General features: G+C 47.2%; 1 protein-coding gene and 1 non-coding gene across 2 annotated transcripts in view; one reads left to right on the top strand and one right to left on the bottom strand.

Annotated features, from left to right (window-relative positions):
• The window catches only part of GLRX3 (glutaredoxin 3), a 32,018-nt gene extending 13,026 nt beyond the window's left edge, over positions 1-18,992 (bottom strand). The window contains exons 1-4 of the mRNA XM_018041489.1: positions 18,869-18,992; positions 13,007-13,115; positions 4,775-4,849; positions 3,896-4,097 (exon numbers count right to left, since the gene is read on the bottom strand). Of these exons, the coding sequence (XP_017896978.1) occupies positions 3,896-4,097; positions 4,775-4,849; positions 13,007-13,115; positions 18,869-18,957 (475 nt within the window). The 5' untranslated portion in view covers positions 18,958-18,992. The remainder of the gene's footprint in view (positions 1-3,895; positions 4,098-4,774; positions 4,850-13,006; positions 13,116-18,868) is intronic.
• Positions 20,397-20,468, top strand: TRNAC-GCA. Its single transcript has one exon. It is a non-coding gene; the product is annotated as a tRNA-Cys (tRNA).

Raw genomic sequence — 22,348 nt, forward strand, 5'->3', positions numbered from 1 at the left:
CATTTTCTTATTATGACATTAGTACTGAAGAATAAGAGTGTGCGTATCAGTCTTTTATAAACCTATTTAGTCTTGTCTGAAAAGAGGGTATTTTTCTTCCTATAAGCTGATTCTTCCTGACTGTTTTTCAACACTCTGTACTCCACTCTTTCACATTCCATCATTCTTCTTTCCAAATACAGTCGTAATCCACTGGAAAATAAACTACTCTTCAGATTCAAAATTCCTAGAAGGTAATAGCATCTGCAATTATTTTTAAATAAAATCAAATCATGAATCGGCTTTACCTGATGTCATGCAAAAGCACTTGTACTATTAAAATGTGGATCTATAACTGAGCTCCAGACATTTTGAGGTCTGCCATTCACTGAGATGAAGCACCAGTGTTTATTTGTATAGCACGTAAGCTGCTTTTCCTGCAACTGAAGTGTTAAGTTCATGTACAGCCTGAAGTAAAACACTGATTCTGAAATTTTTTCATTCATCTGGGAGTTCATTAGTAAACAGCTAACGGCTGATTGCTGATGGTTATTCTGTTGCCAATATATTAACTCATTTCTACTGTAACTGACTGAGGAAAAGCTTTAGTTTTGCTTTAGGCAACTACATGCAGACTAGAGAGATTGACTGGTAGTGTTTCATTTTTAAGGGTTAAAGTGGCAGACTGGAAATGTTATGCTTAAGGATAAAGTAGAAGGCTTTATTTTAATAACAAAATAGTTACACACATTTTTTTAAGAAAAATGCACGAATGCAGTGAAACTATTTAGAACTAGAAAAACCATGTTTAACCGTTATAGAACCACCATTTTTCTCCACAATCATTTCCACTCATGACAGAGGACATGAAGACGGAGCCTAACTGCCACATTTCATCACTTTCTAAGAACAATAAAACCCTAAAGAATACGCTTCGGAATCTGTAACGTTTCCATGTTTGATTTAAAAAGTGAAACCCAATTAGATGACTCACTGCAGGAGAAATTTCTGCACTGTGGTTCAAACACCTTTTGCTTCACTAAAAGCGCCGTCAGAGGAAACAGATGCGAGAGCTCCCAGATAACTTAATTAGCCCGCAAGATCAAGGATCTATCATTCTGTTTTAAAAGATGCGCATCTCAGTGTGCCTCGAAAATCACCCTACAGCACGACAGCCTTCTCTCCTGTCCTCCTGGGCAGCACAGACAAAGGGCAGTCTAATCCTCTGACGACTGAGGCCCTATCAGCATGCCAGGCTCCTGAGACAGGAACCATCCTACAGGTAGGGCCCAGAAGTGAGGGGTGAGAAGACAGAGGTGTGCAGCGTACACCTCTGGGTGTACACAGGGGCTGGGCTGAGTCCAGGGAGACCCCAGGGCAGACCCTGAAACGGCTGTCAAGGTTTCCTTGACAGAAAGTTTAAGCGTTATTCATTCATGTTTTTCTGTTTTCCTGAAAGCAAGGTGTGGACCCGCTAATCAAAACTCAACTGTAGCTCTATTCCCAAAGGGAGTCCAAGGGAGCAATGCGTGTTGATGACAGCAGTGCTTTCAAAGTGAATTCTGTGCAAAGTATGGAAATACCAGCCACCTGAGTTCATGAGAGCTGATGGCCATTCTTTTATAAAGAAGAGTCTGCCTAGGCCTCACCTCTAATGTACCGTCAGAAAACCAAAAGCAATTTTCCACTACACAAGCTCAGAAAGGAAGAGGGTAAAAGAGAACAGTTTCAAGACAAAGACAGTGTCTGGAGCCATGCACACAGACAAGGGCACACAGTTAGAGAGCAGCGCCAGTGATGGAGGCGGCAGGGCCCAGGTGCAGCGGAAGACCCCGGTTAGGCCCTGACTAGACGCTTCTGTAAAGGATACCAATACTCCAAAATAGTGTTTACTATGTGTGACAGAAAGACACACTGTCACAGAAACCAAAATGCTGGGAAACAGAAAAGCCTACTAAAATGTGGTTAAAAACATTCTAAATAACATATGAATAATGAGGAATGAAACTGTATTTATCATATGTATCTAAAAATATTTTATATCTCCCAAGTAGTATCTAAATGCATATAATATAGTGTATATGATAGTGTATAATATAGAGCAATAATATATTGCTCTGAAATGTTTCAAAGCTTCTTTTTCATTCTAACTCATTATTTGTACAGCCTTCTAAATGCCACTCAGGCGGTTAATATAAAGATGGCTAGAAACACCTCATAAATTCAGCCTAATAAAGTAAATGGTAAGCAGAAAAATGATTATTTCTAAGTGTGATTCTATTTTATTTGAATACTCATTCCGCATCTGGATGGCTCTCCAAGGCTGACTCCGACCTCTGACACTACGAAGAACTGCAGGCGTGAGGAAGGCGGCCGACGTGAAGCTGGAGGCATCAGGGCAGGCACAGTCAACAGGCGGCCCGCCTGCCGGCATCCGGTCTGCAAGGCATTCCAGGACATCCCCTTCCCCTCTGCCGCTTCAGACCACCTTCCCCAGCTGCAGTTTCACCACCTGCCAGGTTTACCTGCCAGGGAATCTCTTCATTCAGAAGAGATTAAGAGAATATCAGTGTTTTGCTCCCAAAGAAGATACCATGCTACTGGTTTTACTGTGGGCCTACTGTGCATAACCTGTCACACAGGCTGCTCCGCGCCATACAGCCTGATGACGGTCCTGAGTGGGACCCACGGGACTGCTTGTCGTGAGGTCAGCACAGAGAGTGCCAGAAACAGTGCTCCTGCCTGACGGGGAAAGGCAAACCAACATCCATTAAAAACAGCCAACCAACACACAGAGCCTCTCTGGGGCTCCCTCTGGTTAACTCTCACACAGACTAAGTTAGCCTTTCAGTACATAAACAGCAGGCATCTGACATGTAAATGCTGGCAAGGACAATTTTCAAGCAGAACTGAGAAAGAAAGGAACCTTTTCTTTCTCTAAGACAGAATTTACCATGAAACTTTACATTTAAAACTAGACTTTTTTATAATTTAATAGGTAATTTGCTAACTATACAGGGAAGAATTTACAACTAACTTTACAGTGGAGTTGGCTGTATTTATAAAGTCACACTGGACATGCAGTAGTGACATCAATAACACATTTAATTTCCTTGCCACCGATCTTTAACAAATCCCTCCTGTGCAGTTGAAGGCAACATCCTTAGATTCTCAACAGCATCATCGAAAGGCATTAAATGCTCAATTATGCAGCATAATAATGTTGCACGAGGCACAGTAAAAAGAACACAACATAAATTCAATACCAGAGGGGCCAAATAACTCGGAAAGTTACTTAAGGACAAAACTCCATGCATATCTGAGGCAAGACAGTAAGAGTGACTATAAGCCACAGGATTAGGAATCTTTAAATCCCGAGAAGCAATGAACTGGAAATGACGGCGATGGGTGAACAGGGTCATCAGAAGCCGAGAGGCAACAGGAAAGGCAAGAGCATACAGGGTGGACACTGGAACGCTACCGCCATTCTGTGCGTTTCTGACCTGCTGAATCTGAACCATACGCATAAAAGGAGGCTGCCAAGAAAGAGAAGGTAAGTATTAAGAGCAAGGTTAACTGAACAGACCAAAAGCCTATTCATGGAGACAGCAATATGGTGGCCAGGACTCAATCCCAACTCTGCTACTCAGTGACAGCAAATCGCCCTCACCAGGAATTAGGAGGACAACAAAGGTTTTGAATTAGATGATTTCCATGATGTCTTTTGGTTCCAACATTCTCCAGGTCTGCAAACAAGTCCTCATAGCTTAACTACAGAGTCCACTGGAAATCACCACCTCTCTGCTCTTCTAAGGGTGTCTGACCGCAAGCATCGGTAGGTGTCCAGCACAGACCGCACAGAGCACGTGGTCTCGAGCCCAAGCCCTGTGCAGCGTGGCTCGGAGCAGCCCCTTACCACAGCGCGGCTCCTGAGGCGTCCCCTTCATGAACAGCATGCAGGGGGCGGCGTGGGTTAGCTTCTTCAGGCGCAGGCTGAGGTCCTCCTTCGGGCGCTCACTACCACTGGGCGAGAAGGAGCCGCTAGACGCGTGTCGCTGAACCTTTTTGGTCAACTCTGGGGCATGGGCACCATCTAATCGGTCGATTTTCTGAGAATTCTAAAGTTAAAGAAGTCATTCAGAGTATGTATACATTCCTTCACCATCTATTTTAGGCTCCAAAATTATAACAAGCACAAGTCCATAGCTCTAGCCAGTATTTAAAGAGGTCAACACTATCACTGGAGAAATTTTTTAAAACTCGGATTGCAAACTGCCTGCTATGCATGTCAATTTTAGAAATAAATAGTTGGTTTCTTTTTTCCTTTTTGGAAACACTGGGAAAGCAGCACTATTCCTCAAACCTGATCAGAAAGGCTCTCCCCACCCCCGCTGCAGTCAAGCTATTATGAAGTACAATGAGGCACCTGGGGAACTATGGTGACACCCAGGAGTGCCCAGAAACACAGATTTGCACCCACTTCCTAAGAGAGTCATTAATCAAACCAGAAGCAGCAAGACGTTTCATCATATCCAAGCACATGCCCCAACCAACCAACTGCTGACCCAGCTCAGGGAACACTCTGGGTTTACAGCCATGGCTTCTGGTGGCTGGACCTCCACACTCCATGTCACTTTCCCAGGACCCCGAGCGCAGGCAAGCAATGAGACTACAAGACAGGTCGAGGCGAGGAGCAAGCAAACACCTAGTGCTCAGCAATCGGGAAAGGGTGAAAGAACCAGCAAAGACAGCCCCGCGGCACACACATAATCTCTTCCACCGTTTTCATCCTTACCTTGAAAAACAGAAAGGTGGGAACAGAACTAATTTCATATTTCTCAGATACTTCAGGAACAGCTTCCGCTTCCAACTTTAAAATAAAAGAATTTAAGCACCATTATAAAAAGGTCTTTTCTTTTTAACTACTTCAACATGTAAATCAGTTTCACATGCATTATCCCTTCAGGTAGTTGACGTTTTTAAAGAGCACAGTACAAAAGTTTATGACACATTTACATTTAAATGAGACTCACTGGGCTGGCATGTCATCCACTGAGTCTGCGGTGTCAAAACAGGTTCAGAGGTTTTTATTTTGTTGCACATTTCAAAAGATGCCTGGAGGCTGTGAATAAAATTTTTGGTGCACTAGTGACCTAGTAAATTTTCAATCATATGCAGCTACTACTATATTGAAATCCATAAATCACTGACCCCAGTTATGTCATGATTACAGTGCTTATTTTCTGCCCACAGCAATTCGTGCTGTTTGCTCTATTGACTAATTTCAGGAGGCAGTACATCATGACTGACAGTTGCAGCCTTCTGCAAATTATGAAGCAAAAAGGAGTATTTCTTCAATAAACTATTGATGTCTGATAAATTTTACTTTTAACTCCTGCAAGGCTGCTGAACCCTAAGCAGATAGTTATCTTGCTAGGTTACTTGCTTCTGGGTCTGTTCATACATTTAAATGCATTTTAAATAAGATGACCACATTCTATTTGAAAATCTCCTTGAAGCCCTTCAACAAGATCTGATGTGATATCTGACACATAAATTTAAACATATTTATTAGTAACACGCTCTCTAATAATGAGAATAAAATTACTATAAGCTTTTTATGTGGACTTTATATACTTTGAGAAAAACCAAGATATATTGTGTTTTTCCCTCACAGGACTGTCAATGTTAATACAAACTTTTAAAACCAATAAAAATCTGTATCCACATTATACCTATAGGAAATAAAGTTTATTGGTAAATTATGTTATTAAAGAGTTTTTAAAATATATACACTGTGTTTTTCCAAGAGTGAAAGATTTCCACTGGGCTTAAAATACTGTCTTTATCCAGAGCTTTAACCAATCCACTGTTTCTGTCCATGGAAACGGCCATGACGCCGGGGGAGGCTGTCCTATGCCTGTGGCTCGAATCGTCCATCTCGTATATGCTTGGGTGCTCTTTTACCGCCTTAATTCTATTTCCTTTAGAACACCCTTTTGAAACAATGTTTTAAATTATTTTCTTTTTTAATGTGAGAAACCACATATATTTTAAAATCAATGTCAAGTGTCCAATAAAACTGAAAAAAAGAACAAAGAGAAGGTTAAGCATTCGGAGACAGCTATTCAGAAGACACTCTTTCTAAGTCTAAGGACCTTCTGCACCATGTTCTTTCAGACAATTCCACCCTAGACCACAGGGCAGAAAGGTGGTGGCCGAGGCAGCGCCCCCCCCCCCCCCCACACACACACACACACTCTGGGCACTGGGCCAGGCTCAGTGACGATCCCCTTCGCTCGCACTCTGGGATTCTAACAGAAAAGTAATACGAATCAAAAAACAGGTGCTACTAAGTAGAAGCAAGATAATAAAGTCTTAAACAGAACAAACAAGTCACATCCTGACTCATAAAATCAAATTCCTATATGCTTTTAAAAGCTGATCTCTTCTCATATTTCTGCTGGTTTCCAGTAGGGCCCCTTACTGACAACTCTTCCGGGAAGCAAATGATGCTCTCAAAATTCCTGCTGAAGCCAGGAGGATCACTACACGTGCCTCCCCTCAAATGAGCTCCCAGAAGACGGAGCTTAATAAGACAAAGGCAACAGTGACAGGCAAATCCTCCTGAGTCCAGACCAGGAGGGCCATTAAAGGCAAAGCTGCTCCCCAGAATAGCAAGGGCAGCTGAAGTCCGAAACCCTTCACAGCAGCAAAACTCCTTGGAAATATTTCTCTTGGATGTAAAGCAACATAACAGTACAACAACGGAAGCAGAAGATGAATGCATACATATCCAAAACTTTTAATTTCAATTTTCTTCTGCATCCTGAAGAGACCAGAGATGGCCAATAAGAGCTACCTTCCTTGGAGGCCTGCTCTGTGCTATACACCAGACTTGTCACAACCTGGAAAGCAGGGGCCACGTTATCATCTCAGCTCCACGGGGGCCGAGAGAGAGGTCACTGCAGACACAGTCAATTAGCAGAGCTGAGAAACCAGCCCATGCCTCCCTGACGACAAACCCTGTGCGTTTCTCATTGTGCTACGGTTACCTTTTCTACCACAGCAAATAAGAAACAGCAAATTTAAGAGACAGGGTTATATGCGACTTCAGGACCAAACAGACATGGACACTTCCAGAATGGGTTCCCAGCCGGAGTGCCTTGGGGGAACCACGCGCTTCCTACATCTAGAATCTCAAACTTGGACCCTTCCCACTCAGGGCGCTGTGTGTCTGTGGAGGGGGGAGGAGGGCACGGGAGCTCTACTACAGCAGGATGAATCCAGAGGGAAGGAATCTCCATCATCTCCTTCAGTATATCAGGGGTCCCCAAAGGCCACCGCGATGGCAATGGCTAAGAGCTGTGGTGCATTCTAAGCCAGACAGCATTCTGAGTGCATTCACGTACTGAGCTCATTTAATCCTCACAGTGAGTGCGCAAGGGAGTGTCAGTCGCTCGGTTGTGTCTGATTCTTTGCAACCCCATGGAGCGTAGCCTGCCAGGCTCCTCTGTCCATGGAATTCTCCAGGCAAGAATACTAGAGTGGGTGGCCAATCTCTTCTCCGGGGAAAGCTTCCCAACCCAAGAAGCACACCCAGGTCTTCTGCGCCGCGGGCAGGATCTTCGCCATCTGAGCCCCAGCGGGGCCCTCACGGCGGGTGCTGCCATCACACCCCATTTCTGGGTCCCTCACTGCTGAGCAGGGGCCGAGGCGGTCTGGCTCCAGGCACAGTCCACTCTACACAGCCCTGTTAGCACCTCACCAGACCCAGTGGTGCCTCCTTGTCTTCTCATTTTACTGACCTCTCAGTCTCACTCAGCAAGCGTGACCACAGCTGCCTTCTCGGGTTCCCTTCCCTTGGCTTTCCGTGTCTTCTCTTCCTCTAACTCCTGGCCTGAGTGTCTGGCTTCTTCCTTCACCTTTGCCAACCACGACACTGCTGCACATCCCAGGACTTGGTTCCGTGCCTGCTTCTCCTACCTACGCTCACTTTCCTAGTAGAGTGGTCTCAGGCAACACCCTGGCTCTAAGGAACTCCAGGACGGCACCGCCACCCAACCTCTACCCAGGACAAACCTCTCCTCTCACCTCCAAGCCACACACTCGACATCTGCCCGCAGATCCCCACCAGATATTTCCCACTGCACCTGTTCCTCCCCAGGGCAGCCCCGATCTCACTTAATCCACCGAGCCGCTCAGATCAAAAAGGAGACAACCTTAACTGATCTATTTCCTCCACCCTGACATCCAGTCCACCAAGAGGTCTCCTGGGTGCCCCTCTAAAACATAAGCCAACGCAGACGACCACAGCATTTCAACAATCTCCCCACTAATGTCCAAGAAATCTCTTACCTGGCCTAGTGAAACAGCCTCCTAACTGGTAGACCTGCTTCTAGTCTGTACCCTTACCCACTTCAAACCGTTCTCCACGTGGCAGCCACAGTCATCAACTTAGGAATCAGACGGCTCACAAGGCCACGTGGCCCTCCCAGCCTCTGCAGCTTCCGGTCAGGGCCTCGACCCCTTCCCTCTTCTCCAGCCCCGCTGGCCGCCCACTGCTCTTCTGAGGTCTGCCTCTGCTAAGCCTCTACCTAAAGGCTCTCTGCCAGCTCTTCCAGTGACTGTCATATTTGCGTTTTTTAACTCTCACTTGTTAGATACACCCTTTCAGAACAACCTACATAAAAGCACCCCGCCTACCCAGGCCGCCTCCTCTTCACAGCCTGCCTATTTATTTCTTTTGTTGAACTTCACACCACCTGAAATTACCTTGGTACTGTGTTACCCATTTATTGTCTACACCCTTACTGTTCTGCATTCCCAGTAACTAGCATCCGGTGTGGCGTATAATTAAGTGTCCAAGAAACAGAATTCTGAACAAACAACAGTCACTACTCCCAAGCCAGAAACACAAGTGACTGCTTGCCAGTGGCGGCACTGAGGCTCCAAGGTAAAGGCAAGAGTGAGGAAACGCGACCTTTCAACGTAAAGCAACTAGACTTCCATGACACTCTGGGACACTGTTATGCCTCATACAGGACTTCTTTCCACTCTGTGACGTGCTACAAAAGGTGAATTTTTCAAAGTCAAATTCTTTGTTTGCCAGAAAGTCAAATATAAATTTCAAAATAGTACTTAAATGAACATTTCTAATAACTTTTTATAACACTTTGCCAAACTTTACCCAGTAACAGCTAATAAACTATGTTAATTATGTTTGGTTTTGTTTTTTTTACCAAGACAGCAGAGATTAAAACTAGGTTGTTTTAAGATTTAACCATCCTACTAGAATCATCTGAGAGACATTTCTATAGTTCCTAAAAAATGGAATCCTATGTATGCTCTATCAGACACCAAATAAACTGATCAATATTCTGACACACACAAAAAACAAGTTCAGATAGTCAGCTGATACCTGATACAGCCAGTTAGCCGATGCCCATACCTAGTTATACAGCCAGTTAGCTGATGCCCATACCTAGTTATACAGCCAGTTAGCCAATTCCTAGTTAGACAGCTAGTTGGCACCCTTCTGGAGACTGCCCTACATTTTCTGCTTACACACACTAATCGTACAGATTATCTAGAATTTAAACAGTGTAAGCTACAGAAATTATCTATACTAACTGTACAGACCTTTAGAAATTACAGTGTAAGCTGTTCTTTAAGATGGTTGCACATTTAAGAATATACCAAACCATAAAGATTCCTTTTTAAGGAATCAAAAAAAAATTTAAGTAGGTAATTCCTTCTGTACCCTTGACTTCATATCTGAAGACATAATGCACATAAAATGCAAGAACAGCTACCATACAAACAAGATTAATAGTAAATGAAATACAATAATATAAAACCCCACCAACCAGGTGGTTGCTAAGTCTGACTTCAAGGATACATTTCTGTACCAAAGGGCAGCATATGGTACACTGAGTATCAGAGCCTGGTAGGACTAAGCTAGAATTAGGGGGAGGGGATAAAGAGGAGAAAGGGCTGGCACGTGAGGCGGGAGCCACCTTCACAAAGAAGAGCAACTTAAACAGACCAAGCAAGCATGGTAAAGGCCGCGCCCTCCAGCACCTCACCACCGAGCCAAGAAGGCGGCGCAGCAGGGGCACAGCGACAGAGCCAACGAAAATACGGGAGACCCCAGACAGTCCAGCCAACGGGGCAGACTGAGCTCAGAAACAGAGGAGCGGGACAAGAGTCACGGAGGCGGGAAGAAGGCATCGCACAGAAGGGATCTGCTTTGAATCATCGTGCTGTACACTTTAAATACACGCAACCTTACTTAGAAAGCAAAAGCATAATAATGCCAAATGTAAGAATTCAAAAATAAATTGCCACTCCTAATTTTTTTTTTAATGGCTTTGATTTGGACCATGAATTTGACCAGTGGCCCCAATTTCACCACCCAAAACTATTCTTCCTCTTTCCCACACCACCACCAGACACTATCGTGAAATAGTCTACTGACCAAACAATTTTGATATAATGATAAATGTGTATTCCCATTGTAGTTAAAGTGCTAACAAACTGACTTCACATAATTTGAAATGCAAAGACACTTGACATCTTAATTAGCTATTTAATCTTATTCTGAATAACTGTAAGGTTTCGGTGGGACCTCAAGCAACAGACACAACTAGTGTGCGTCCTCCAAGCCCTCGGAGGTGTGAGAAGGTCAGGGAAGAGCCCAGCCCCAGGCCCTGACTGGACCAGGCAGCCGAAGCAGGAGGCCACAACGGCAGGCACCCAGAAGTGAGGGGATTCAACGCAGTAAGTGGGATCTTGCCTTTCAGCAACCTATTCCAATGGGCACAAACTACTGGGGTTAAAAAGCAAAAAAATGTACGCTAGGTTTTCTCAGATGTTATTTTCCCATCTTCTACAAAATAAGGAATTGATGATCACCAAACTTTAGAATCAGAGTATTAAAAACACAGTGTTTAAGATCGTCCTATGCAATGATTCTGTAAATCTAAATCATAGATTGAACTAATCTCTATACTTCAAGTCAAAAATGCCAAACTGCAGTCGTTAAAAAAAGAAAAAGACCAAGAAATCAAACTGTAAGAAACAGAGTGACAGGACGGCGGTTCTCTGGACTGGAAGTCACAGAGCTCTCACTGAGCAAGCTGCCTTCAGCTGGACCACACGCCCCTCCTCTGGAAAACGCCATCGCCGCTCTCCAGTCCCTCACCTCTCCTGGGCTGACCACGGCTCAGCACTGTGGCCTGTAATCCCCTACTTTCCGAACTCCATGCAAATGACCTTCGCCTCTGAAGATGTCTAAGAAAAGAAAACTATGCCACAGGCTGACTTCCCAGAAAGTAACAACACCTGAGCAAACTACCCATGTAAACCTGTCACCCTCTCTGAACAGCAGGCACAGTCGGGGTCAGGTATCCCCAACAGATATGGGCTCCCAACCCTTGGCTTGCCGAGACACTTAAGCACTTGAACAACTTAAAATCTCACTGCCAAGTCCGGTACTGATGTGAGAAGTAATTCTATAGTCACTTTAAATGAATCATTCAAATGGCAGCTAAGAACAATGTGTTACCTAAACCAGCAACAGGATACGCATAAAAGCAGTCTCACAGCAATTACCGCTGTCTCGATTAATCTCACGACTGAAATGTTTAATCATTTATTTCACTTGTAATCGTTATCTTTTATCACTGACCAAACATGCAGTTTTAATGTCCACTTCTATTATTTATATTGGACATTTTAAGGTTGTATTCTAAGGTTACATTACACATTTCATTGGAATTTGAAACAAGTCCTTAAATTTTAAAAAGCTAACTATTCATACATGCTCTATCTGCATAAGGAAGCACTGCAAGGATTCATACAAGATTAATGCAAGAGCTACTTGTGGGACGGGACGGCGGGCTGGCGAGGAGTAGGCTGGGCCTTCTCAGTGGACTTCTTCCTGCACTGTTTTGATTTTGAACCATCTAAATGCAATCAATACCTGTTCAAAGGACACATACTTAAACAGAAACTGTCTGAAAAGTGTATCAGCCGTTATACAAATAAATTAATGTGTCAGAATTCTGGGTCTTCAGTTTACATAAAAAGTGGCACACACACAAATACAGTTGACATCACTTTTGACTCCATATACTTGCCAACACATCCTCTAGCTATTCTTTTTAAAAAATCAGGCTTTGGGGTTTTGTCTGCTTTTTTAAATCCTAAAGATTCAGGTTCTGAATACAGGGTATGCCTCCCTTCCCAAAAGTTCATTTCTAAAACATTCAACTTACATGTTGGCCATGTTGTCTCAATTAAGTCCTGACTGATACATTAAATGTACTAAGACCAAGCGAGCTCGTTCGTACTGATACATTAAATGTACTAACACCAAGCGAGCTCATTCGTAACTCTCACTGTCCTAGACCTGCCTACCCAGGAAGGACACCAGGAATGAGGAGGCTGGAGCAGAGCAAGGACAAAGAAGGCCACACGCAAAGTGAGCGAAAAAGGCAGCCAGGGGGAGGCTGCTTCCTTCTCCCTCTGCTTCCACAACGCGACACAGAGACTCTGGTTTCCCTGCAGGCCCGCGTTGACCGGACCCCTGGCAGCAAGCTCTCCTTACTCCCCTGCTCCCTGCAGCCCTCACACACCTTTCTTGAGTCACTTTCCATGTCCCACTTAGCTTTTCAATGAAGCAAGTCTTGTTAACATCTCTATTGCACAAAACCACAATTACCCACAATGAATGATCTTGCCTGCGAGTGCCCACGTAAACCCTCTCCTGACTGCCCATCCTATCCTCCCACCCAAGCGTGTATTCAGGAAAGTGTAATGAGTTTTACACCACTCCCCGTTTGAAAAATATAAAACCATTTTAAGATTTTTTCAGAATAATCTACTGTGAAAATAACAGATCCCAACACCACCTCTTAATATGAGGAATCCCACACCACCACTCCTTTCTATGTCAATAAAATGTAGTCTATCCCATAAATCAGAATTAAACTCCTAAGACGTGACACTGAAAGCACAGTACCTTCACAAATGAAGCTTGTGGGTGCTCTTTGGCGAGCTCGGCCATCACGCCGTTCATCTGAGCGCACTGAGGAGCCCATGGTGCCCAGAAATGGACCACAAGAAGGGACCTGTAAATCCGTAAAATGCAGACTTTCAAAATACAGCAGCTTTAGAAATAAGCAAATAACGATAAATTCTATTACCAAAGAAACCTTTCAAGGGCCGCCTGAATTGTTTTTGTACTGCTAGAATCTTGTATTAAACACAGGCTGAAATATGATTTCAAGGACTTCTTTTGGATGAATTTTCAAGTTAATGTCATTTTTTGAATTAATACTTAGCTCACATGAAGTGGTTCTGAATATTCACCCACCTCAACTACTAGCCATGTAAATTAACTCTATTTTGAGACCCTGTGGAAACTAGATTTCTGCAGTCAGGGCACAAAGTTTGTGAAAAATGACTGTATATGCGTTACTACTATTAATGCTAGTCTTTTTAAACATGGTATTGTGATGAAGTGGTCACAGGAACAGGAATAAAATGGGGCAAAGGAAGTATATAAGCAGAAAACAAGGAAAAACATAGAACTGCTTTTTACACTAACTTTCTTATATTATGCTACAAAGTATTTTCTAAAAATTGACAGTATGAACAGACAGAATAGTGGACTAATAAACTGTTGATAAAATCCTTAGAAATCTCAGTATACATCTATTAACTATTTTCATATAAAATTACCTTGGCAAAGATACCTTTAAGGCTAACCTCATACTCAACTGAAAAACCCTTCACTTTTACAGAACTCTAAATTTGACCAGTTGCTTCAGTCGTGTGCAACTCTGACCCCATGGACTGTAGCCCGCCAGGCTCCTCTGTCCATGGGATTCTCCAGGCAGGAATGCTGGAGTGGGTGCCGTGACCTTGCTGACCCAGGGAGAGAACCTGAGCCTCTCGTGGCTCCCGCATTGCCAGGCAGGTTCTTTAGCACCAGCGCCACCTGGGAAGCCCAAATTCAAATACAATCTCTCTCAACTGCAAAAAGGCTTCCCTCATAGATCAGCTGGTAAAGAATCTGCCTACAATGCAGGAGACCCCCGTTTGATTCCTGGGCCGGGAAGATCCCCTGGAGAAGGGATAGGCTACCCACTCCAGTATTCTGGCCTGGAGAATTCCATGGACTATACAGTTCACGGGGTCACAAAGAGTAGGACACGACTTAGGACACGACTGAGCAACTTTCACTTTCAACTACAAAAAAATCTGAAAACTCAGGAAAACCCATTGAAAAATACGTTACAAGGAGAAAAAAACAAAGACAATTAAACTTGGGCAAGGAAAGAAGTAATCGACTGTTAAACCATTAAAATAATACAGCTGAGAAGAGAAGGGGCTTAGAACCTCTAAGTTTCTGGCTTAGTGACTTAGGTAGCGGTGGCACTGCCACAAATCACAGCCCAGAGCTGGCAACCTGAGAGGAAAGGAAGTCTAGTGGGCTGTTGCTGCCGCTGCTGCTGCTGAGTTGCGTCAGTCGTGTCCGACTCTGTGCGACCCCATAGACGGCAGCCCACCAGGCTCCCCTGCCCCTGGGATTCTCCAGGCAAGAACACTGGAGTGGGTTGCCATTTCCTTCTCCAATGCAGGAAAGTGAAAAGTGAAAGGGAAGTCGCTCAGTCGTGTCCGACTCTTTGTGACCCCACAGACTGCAGCCCTCCAGGCTCCTCCGTCCCTGGGATTTTCCAGGCGAGAGCACTGGAGTGGGCTGCCAAAACAGTGGGCTGTTAGTGACAGGGGGGCTCAGGAGAGAAGTCCACACCTGGTGTGCAGATCTCTGAATCAAGAGATGGTGCGCACCACCCTCATCCACGCTGGAGGATAAAGAAGGGGCCGAGGGCAGAGCCTCTGGGGCTCCGCAACACCAAGTCAAGAGAGACGGAGGGAAAGGAGTCCTGGCAGCGGACCAGAGAAGGTTCAGGGGCCAGGAAGGGAGGGGGCCAGCCATCACACGGAGCAGGAAGAGTGACCAGCAGCGGCAGTCATTCCAGCAGGTGAGGGAAGCGGTGTGTGGACCACCGAGCTGAGGATGAGGAAGTAAACTGCCTGGAACCTACTAGGTAAGAGACTGGGCTGTTAACAGAGAGAGAGCAAGGATCCAGACAGATCAAGGGACGGGCTTTTTTCAATGCAAGAACATCTTCATAGTTTATTCTGTGAGGGGACAGTGCAAATGAGAGGGAGAGGCTGAGGACATGAGATTCGAGGTCTCAGAGGTGGCAGGACAGGGGAATCTAGAGCAGAGAAGAATTCAACTTGAGAAGAAGAGAGTCTCCTCTGGGTCAGGAGCAAAGGAATCAAGAATGTGTAAAGTGAAAGAAAGTGTTAGTTGCTCAGTCGCGCCCAATTCTTTGCAACCCCATGGACTGTAGCCTGTCAGGCTCCTCTGTCCATGTGATTCTCCAGGCAAGAATACTGGAGTGGGTTGCCATTTCCTTCTCCAGGGGATATTCCTGACCCAGGAATCAAACCTGGGTCTCCTGCATTGCAGGCAGATTCTTTACCGTCTGAGCCACCAGGAAGCCCCTAGAGTGGGAAAAGCTACAAGCAAATCTGTTGGGTTGGGGGAGGGGCAAGTAGAAGCAGCAGTCTGATGAGGCTACTGAAGTCCTATTTTCCCAGGCAGGAAGCAAGGTCTTGTGCTGAAACAAAGCACAATGGAGGACAAGGGCCACAGACAGGACCGAGGAACAAGGGACACTGCCTGGGACACAGAGAGCAGGAGGCTCCAAAGGAAGAGCCACTGAAGGCAGGAGAGGAACACATGGTCAGGCCCCCACTCCACAGGCCCAGCTGTATCTGGAACTCAGGAGCTTTGGCGCATGGGCAGAGACCATGGAGGAAGTACTGATACTTCACCAAGTACTGCTTCCTCTTCTCCTCACCCATGCAGCTGGACTCCTTTACCACTTCTTACCAAACTGAAAAATGATTTTTAAAATCAAAATAGTCAATGATTAAAAGGATAAAGTGAGACAACACTTTTATATCCCACTGGTAAAAGTTCAGTTGGAAACTTTCAGAAATTTCTTGTACCACTTTCAAGGATCCATCCTACAGCAATCATTAAAGAGACAAAGATGTATGTATATGACTACTTCCCCAGTATTTTACACAGCAAATAACTGTAAAAATCTATTATTCAACAACATAGTTTTCTTAACAGTCATAAAATATTATAAAGTCATTAAAAGTCGTATATCAAAGAACATTTAATAACATGGGAAAATATAAAGAGTACATTTTTTAAAAATTAAAATAGGGTACAAAACTTTTTAACAGTAAGTGTCAACGTAAGGAAAAAGAAAAAGTACACATATTCAGCTTAAATTCCAACATTACTAATGTGGCTTTGAAGAGAAATTTAACTTCCACATCTGTGAAACAGCAATAATACCCTGAGAGGTTGGGAAGACCAAACAAAAATATGTAAGCCCCTTAAAAACGTTAAAGAATGACATTAATGTTCTTTTAAATTATCCACGTTTTTCTCATTTTTAGATGCTTAGCTTCTACTTTCCAATTAAGTGAACAACGCCCAAGATCACCAGGATATAAGCCTGAAACACACACAGACGCTGCCACCCGCTCCGGATGGCCCACTGCTCTCTCCATCGTCATGGACAGCTCAAGGCACAGGGTGCGCTGTTTAAGGAAAAACCTTCACAGAAGATGAGGTTCAAATCCTAACTGCTGCTGCTAAGTCGCTTCAGTCATGTCCGACTCTGTGCGACTCCATCGACGGCAGAATCCCCAGTCCCTGGGATTCTCCAGGCAAGAACACTGGAGTGGGTTGCCATTTCCTTCTCCAATGCATGAAGGTGAAAAGTGAAAGGGAAGTCACTCAGTCCTGTGGACTCTTAGCGACCCCATGGACCGCAGCCCACCAGGCTCCTCCCTTCGTGGGAGTTTTCAGGCAAGAGTACTGGAGTGGGGTGCCATTGCCTTCTCAAATCCTAACTCCTGTGCTTTTAAACAATATGATGAACCTCGGTTCTTTGTCAGTAAAACAGTTAGTGGTCAGTAAATTGCTCTCTCTGTCCCTTCAGATGTCCTGCTCCTGAAGTTATTCCTGTGCAGATAACACTAGCTACCACGTATTAAAATCGTGTAGTATTAGACTATATTAGTTAAACATTTTACAAATGGGCAAAACCTTAATTACTCTGCAAACGGGTATTAATATTCCCACTGTACAGACTAACGGGTTTCAGTAACATATAAACATGTGATGACTTAGGCAAAAAACATTTTCAATCCACATGAAATTTTAAAATTGAGAAGCGATGATCTGTCAAACAGACGTTAAATGGCATTAACAAGTACTACTTCATATTCTGAAATGCTGCCATTTCCACCAAAAGGAGCAGAGATCTGTTCCTTCCCCAGATGCCAAGCACCGTTTCCCACGTGCCCATCTAAAGGAATCATTTCAGTGTTAATACCTTTTGGATGCGTTCTTGCCACTGCTCTGTACCTGGGTCATTTCACCTACAGGCCAGTGGCAAGAACGCATTCAAACGGTATTAACACTGAAATTTTAACCGACTGTGACGTCTTAAGGACTTTAACGTTTAAAAAAAAATGAAACATAGAATCAAAAACGCCAAACACACCAACAGCAAAATAGTCTTCATCCTCATCGGGAGAGGGTGACCACGGTTCTGTTTGCTTCGGGTTTCTGTCCTCAAGACGTCAGGCGCTGTTTACTTAAGATGGGTAAACTGAGCGTTTATTAAGGACAGATCCACACAAGCCCGGCTCCTTTCAAAGGCCGCCTCCGGGCCGCATCCCTTTTCATCAATGAGTCAACGTCATTCCCCACGCACCCGCCTCCCCAGGACCACCTCTTTCACCAATTTTCCAAGTGAACCTGAAACGCCGAAGGAGCTGTTCTGACGAACACTTCTGGGCACCGCGGCGAGGAAGACAGGGGCTCTCCCCTCTCACCCGTACCCCCACTCCCCCCCGCCCCCTGCCACGCTCCCAGGGAGCTCCCCAGCTGCCTCCAACTCAAACTCGGGGCCGCATTCAGGTCCACACGCCCCACCGCCCTGAGCTCCGCGCAGGCTCTCTGCCCCTGGAGCCTCCGAGAGCGCTCCCGCCCGCCGGCCACGCGCCGCCCACGGCCCTGACCCCTCTCAACGCAGAGGACACCGAGGCCTGGGCAGGGCGCGAGCGCAGGGGAGGCCCAGGGCTGGCAGGCGGCTGAGCGCGGGGCGGGTGCCCAGGCGAGGGCTCGACTTAGCCGAGGCGGAGAGACCGCCCGGAGGCCCCGCGCGCCCGCCGGCGCTGACCCGCAGGTTGGGGGGCGAGGGGCGGCGTTTCCGGGTACCCGCCAAACGGGCCCACCGCACCCCGCGGGTCTCCTTCCGACGCCTGCCCCCAGGGCGACAGGCAGGCGGGCCCAACCAGAACCGAGGGCGGCGGAGTGCGCCCAGGAGGCGGGAGAGCCCCGGCCAGCGCCCGGGCCGGCGCGCTCGGCCCGACCACGAGCGCCCTCAGACGCCAACTGCCGGCCCCGCTCGGCCTCCCTGCAGCGTCCGCCCGGGACGACGCGGCGAGGGGCCGGGGTCCCCGCGCCCACCCTCGGCCCGGTGCTGGGTCCCCGCGTCCCCGCTCCCCGGGACCGCGGGCCTGGCGCCGCGGGGCGCCCGGAGCCTCGAGCCCCGGGTCTGCGGTGGACCCGCTCCCGCACCGGGGCGGGGACCCGGGCTCGGGGGCCGGGCCGCCCAGGCTGGGCCGCGCGTGAGGGAGCCGGGCAGTGCGCCCGTGAGGCCGGCCCCCGCCGCGTCCCCTCGCCCCTGCCGCCCGCCGCCTCGCTTACTTGGCTCTGAGGCGCAGCAGTTCCTCAAACTGCCCAGCTGAGCCGACCTCCACCACCGCCGCCGCTGCCTCAGCCGCCCCCGCCGCCATGCTGCCGCCGCCAGACAAGAGCAATCGAGCGCGGGCGGCCGATGGGGGCGGAGCGCGGGCGGTGGCGCAGGAAGCCCCGCCCCCGGCCCTCCCGGCGGCACCGCCCCCTACCCCGCCCCGCACCCCAGGGCCGCGTGCCAGCCCAGAGCTGGTTGAACGTCCTGGGGCTGCTGCGTCCTGCCGGCCAATTAGGACCCTGACCGCCGGGGCTCTGGACTCAGGAATCCTGACCTCCAGAGCTCCTGAAGTCAGGGCTTCCTGCGATCCTAGAAGCTCCTAAGGCAGCTGGGAGAAGGGTGTACGCGTTTGTTAGTGTGTGTGTGTGTGTGTGTGTGTAAGACGTGAGTGTGTATTTGAGTGAGTGAAGGCGCCCAGTCGTGTCCGACTCTGCGATCCAATGGACTGCAGCCCGCCAGGTTCCTCTGTCCATGGGATTTTCCATGGCAAGAATACTGGAGTGGGTTGCCATTTCCTTCTCCAGGGTATCTTCCCTACCTGAGTCTCCCACACTGCAGGCAGACTCTCTACCATCTGAGCCACCAGGGAAGCGTGTATTTAACAAGCTGAAATTTTAATCCAACAAGGTTAGGGATGGAAGAATGGGAAATCAGGGGTTTCGAATTCGGCCCTGAAGAACCCGAAGCCGCGTCAGCACATGGCCCACCATCACCCACTGTGAGATCGGCCCGGCTCCACGCCCCGCGCCCCTCTAACCTCAGGCCTCCCCCGGATCCCCTCGGCACCTCCTGATGCTGACGCTCCAGGCAGTGTCCCCTCCCACCTTTCCACCACTGCTTCGCACTCCTCTCCAGCCTGCGTGACCTTGTCCATGGTCCCGGCAGCCTCCATCGCCAGGGAAACCTCCCGCAGAGCGCCCTCCCCTGCCTCCGGTGCCCATGGCTGGGGGAGGGCCGGGGGTGGGGCGGGGGTGGTCTCTTTAAGGTTCCCCCCAGACCAGCCCCGGCCTTGTCTCCAAAGCGCCCCTCCTCCTGGATCCCAGGTTCACTACCGCCATTGCTTCCACCCAGACACGTGGGGCTCCTCCTGGGCTCATCTGGCTCTGTACCGGGTTGGAGGACAGGCCCCGCGGAGCCGCCCTCAGGTGTTCAGGGCTCCTGCGCGCCTTGGACTGCGGGCACACCTCACCGTGTTAGAAGCGTCTGTGGTCTCGCTTCAAGGGCGGGAGCTGTGTCTCCATCCCAGAGCCTGAGTGAGAGCCCGGCACGTCGTAGGTGCTGTGAACCATGTTCTCTATGGGGCCGGGGGGGGGGCGGGGGGCGAAGTGGACTTAGGGAGTTTCAGAGACTCATTATCAAAAGAAGCTCATTCAGAGTATCAAGTGAATAATCTTTACAGAGATTGCATGTCGAAATATACTGGGTTGCGTGAAATATATTATTAAAATTAGATTTACTTCTTTCTACCCTTTAAATGGGGTTTCCCTAGTAGCTCAGTTGGTAAAGAATCTGCCTGCAATGCAGGAGACCCAGGTTCGATCCCTGGATTGGGAAGGTCCCCATGGCAACCCACTCCAATACTCTGGGGGATTCCATGGACAGAGGACCTGGTAGGCTACAGTCCATACAATCGCAAAGAGTCGGACATGACTATGTGACCAACTTTCACTTTTCACTTTCACCCTTTAAACATGGTTGCTAGAGATTTTTTAAGTGTGCAGGTGACTCATTTTGGGCTCATTTCATGTTTCCTCTTGGGCAGCACTGTGCCAGTGACTGAAAGGGGCCTTTAGTTACACGTGTGCCTCTGCCTGAGAAGATGCAGCTGAAGATGGTAAATTACCTGAATGTGATCAAAATAGCACGGAACAAAAAAACACACAAGAAGTAAACCTGAGGCAATGGAGGAAGATGGACAGATTGTATGAATATCCACATCCTAGTTATGATATTGTACTACAGTGTTTCAAGATGCTGTCCTTGGGAAAAACCATACACAGAATCTCTTTGTGTTATTTCTTATAACTGTGTGCCTGCTGAGTCACTTCAGTCATGTCCAACTCTTTGCAACCCTATGGACTGTAGTCTGTCAGACTCCTCTGTCCATGGGATTCTTCAGGCAAGAATACCAGAGTGGGTTGTAACTGCATGTGACCCTACAATTATTTTTAAATAAAAAGATTATTTTTATTAAAAAGTAAATAAAATCTAGACTTTATTATGAAAAATGCAACAAGAGGGGAGAAAACAGCATGTTGCAACACAAGGTGTTTGCTCTGATGACCAACTTTAAACAGAGTTGTATAAATACAACATATTACTGTATAGGTGAATGTAGCAAAGAAAAAGTCTTCAGAAGGATGTGCCCCGAAGAGTTAGGAAAGCTTGCTCCCAGAGGGTGAGAACAGGGGAGTTTTAATATTTGTTGATTTGACTGTGCCAGGTCTTAGTGGTGGTGGCGCAGTGGATCCTCGCTCTTCATTGTGGCATACAAATTTTTAGCTGCAGCATGTGGGATCTAGTTCCCTGACCAGGGATCAAACCCAGGCGCCCAGCATTCGGAGCACAGAATCTTAGCCTCTGACCACCAGGGATGTCCTCTCCTTGGACATCTGCCCTTTTTGCAGTTACCACTGTTGCATCAACAGGTCTAATGTTCAGCAGGTGAGTCTCTGAGCTCGGCAATAAAAACCACTCCATGAAGCCCTGAACCCCAGCCATGTACCAGGGCTTGTCACATCTGAGTTACAGGCAGACAAGGTTATACACAGCCACAGGGTGCTTTTCAGCTTTCCAAAGCCCCTGCTCTTTCCAGTCAATGATGCAAAAACATCACTGCCTGTGACACCTAGCCAAACTTGGGTCCGCTTGCCTGCCCACAGTAAGGCCAAGCTACCGGCCCCAGGTTTCCGGGGGGGGCGGGGAGGCCGGAGAGAAAAGCGCAGCATTTATTGCAGCCAAGGTGCTGCACCCTGCGTCTGTGAATTGACCCCAGTTCAAAAAGAGACGTGTGAGTGTGCTTGAGGTGTAATCATGTTTGGTGACAGCTAACATTTCAGCGCTTCTGAATAGGTGAGGACGTATTTTAGCCATCCCATTTTTTGAGAGCACATTATTCCCTCTTGGGCCCAAGAGTTACTCCCCAGGAGGGCGAGTGCTGAGTGCTAGGTGGGCACAAATGACCCAGGCGGAGAGAAACACCTACCTGGTCACAATAGATGAGGACTTGGAATCGGCTTCCCACCTGGCTAAATCTTTGCAGACCCTGTGTCGAGGAGCTGAAAGACACACAGGTTTTTAATGAGCAAAGCATGGCACTGAAAAGTGTTGTTACTCAGGTAAAATGGCCAATACTTCCTTTGCTTTAAGAGGGAGTCTTAAATCCTAATTACTCCTCCCCCAAAGACCAGTTGAGAATAACCCCACTGGAGGAA

This window comes from Capra hircus, chromosome 26 (genome assembly GCF_001704415.2).
Source record: "Capra hircus breed San Clemente chromosome 26, ASM170441v1, whole genome shotgun sequence".
In the NCBI taxonomy this organism is placed as follows: Eukaryota; Metazoa; Chordata; class Mammalia; order Artiodactyla; family Bovidae; genus Capra; species Capra hircus.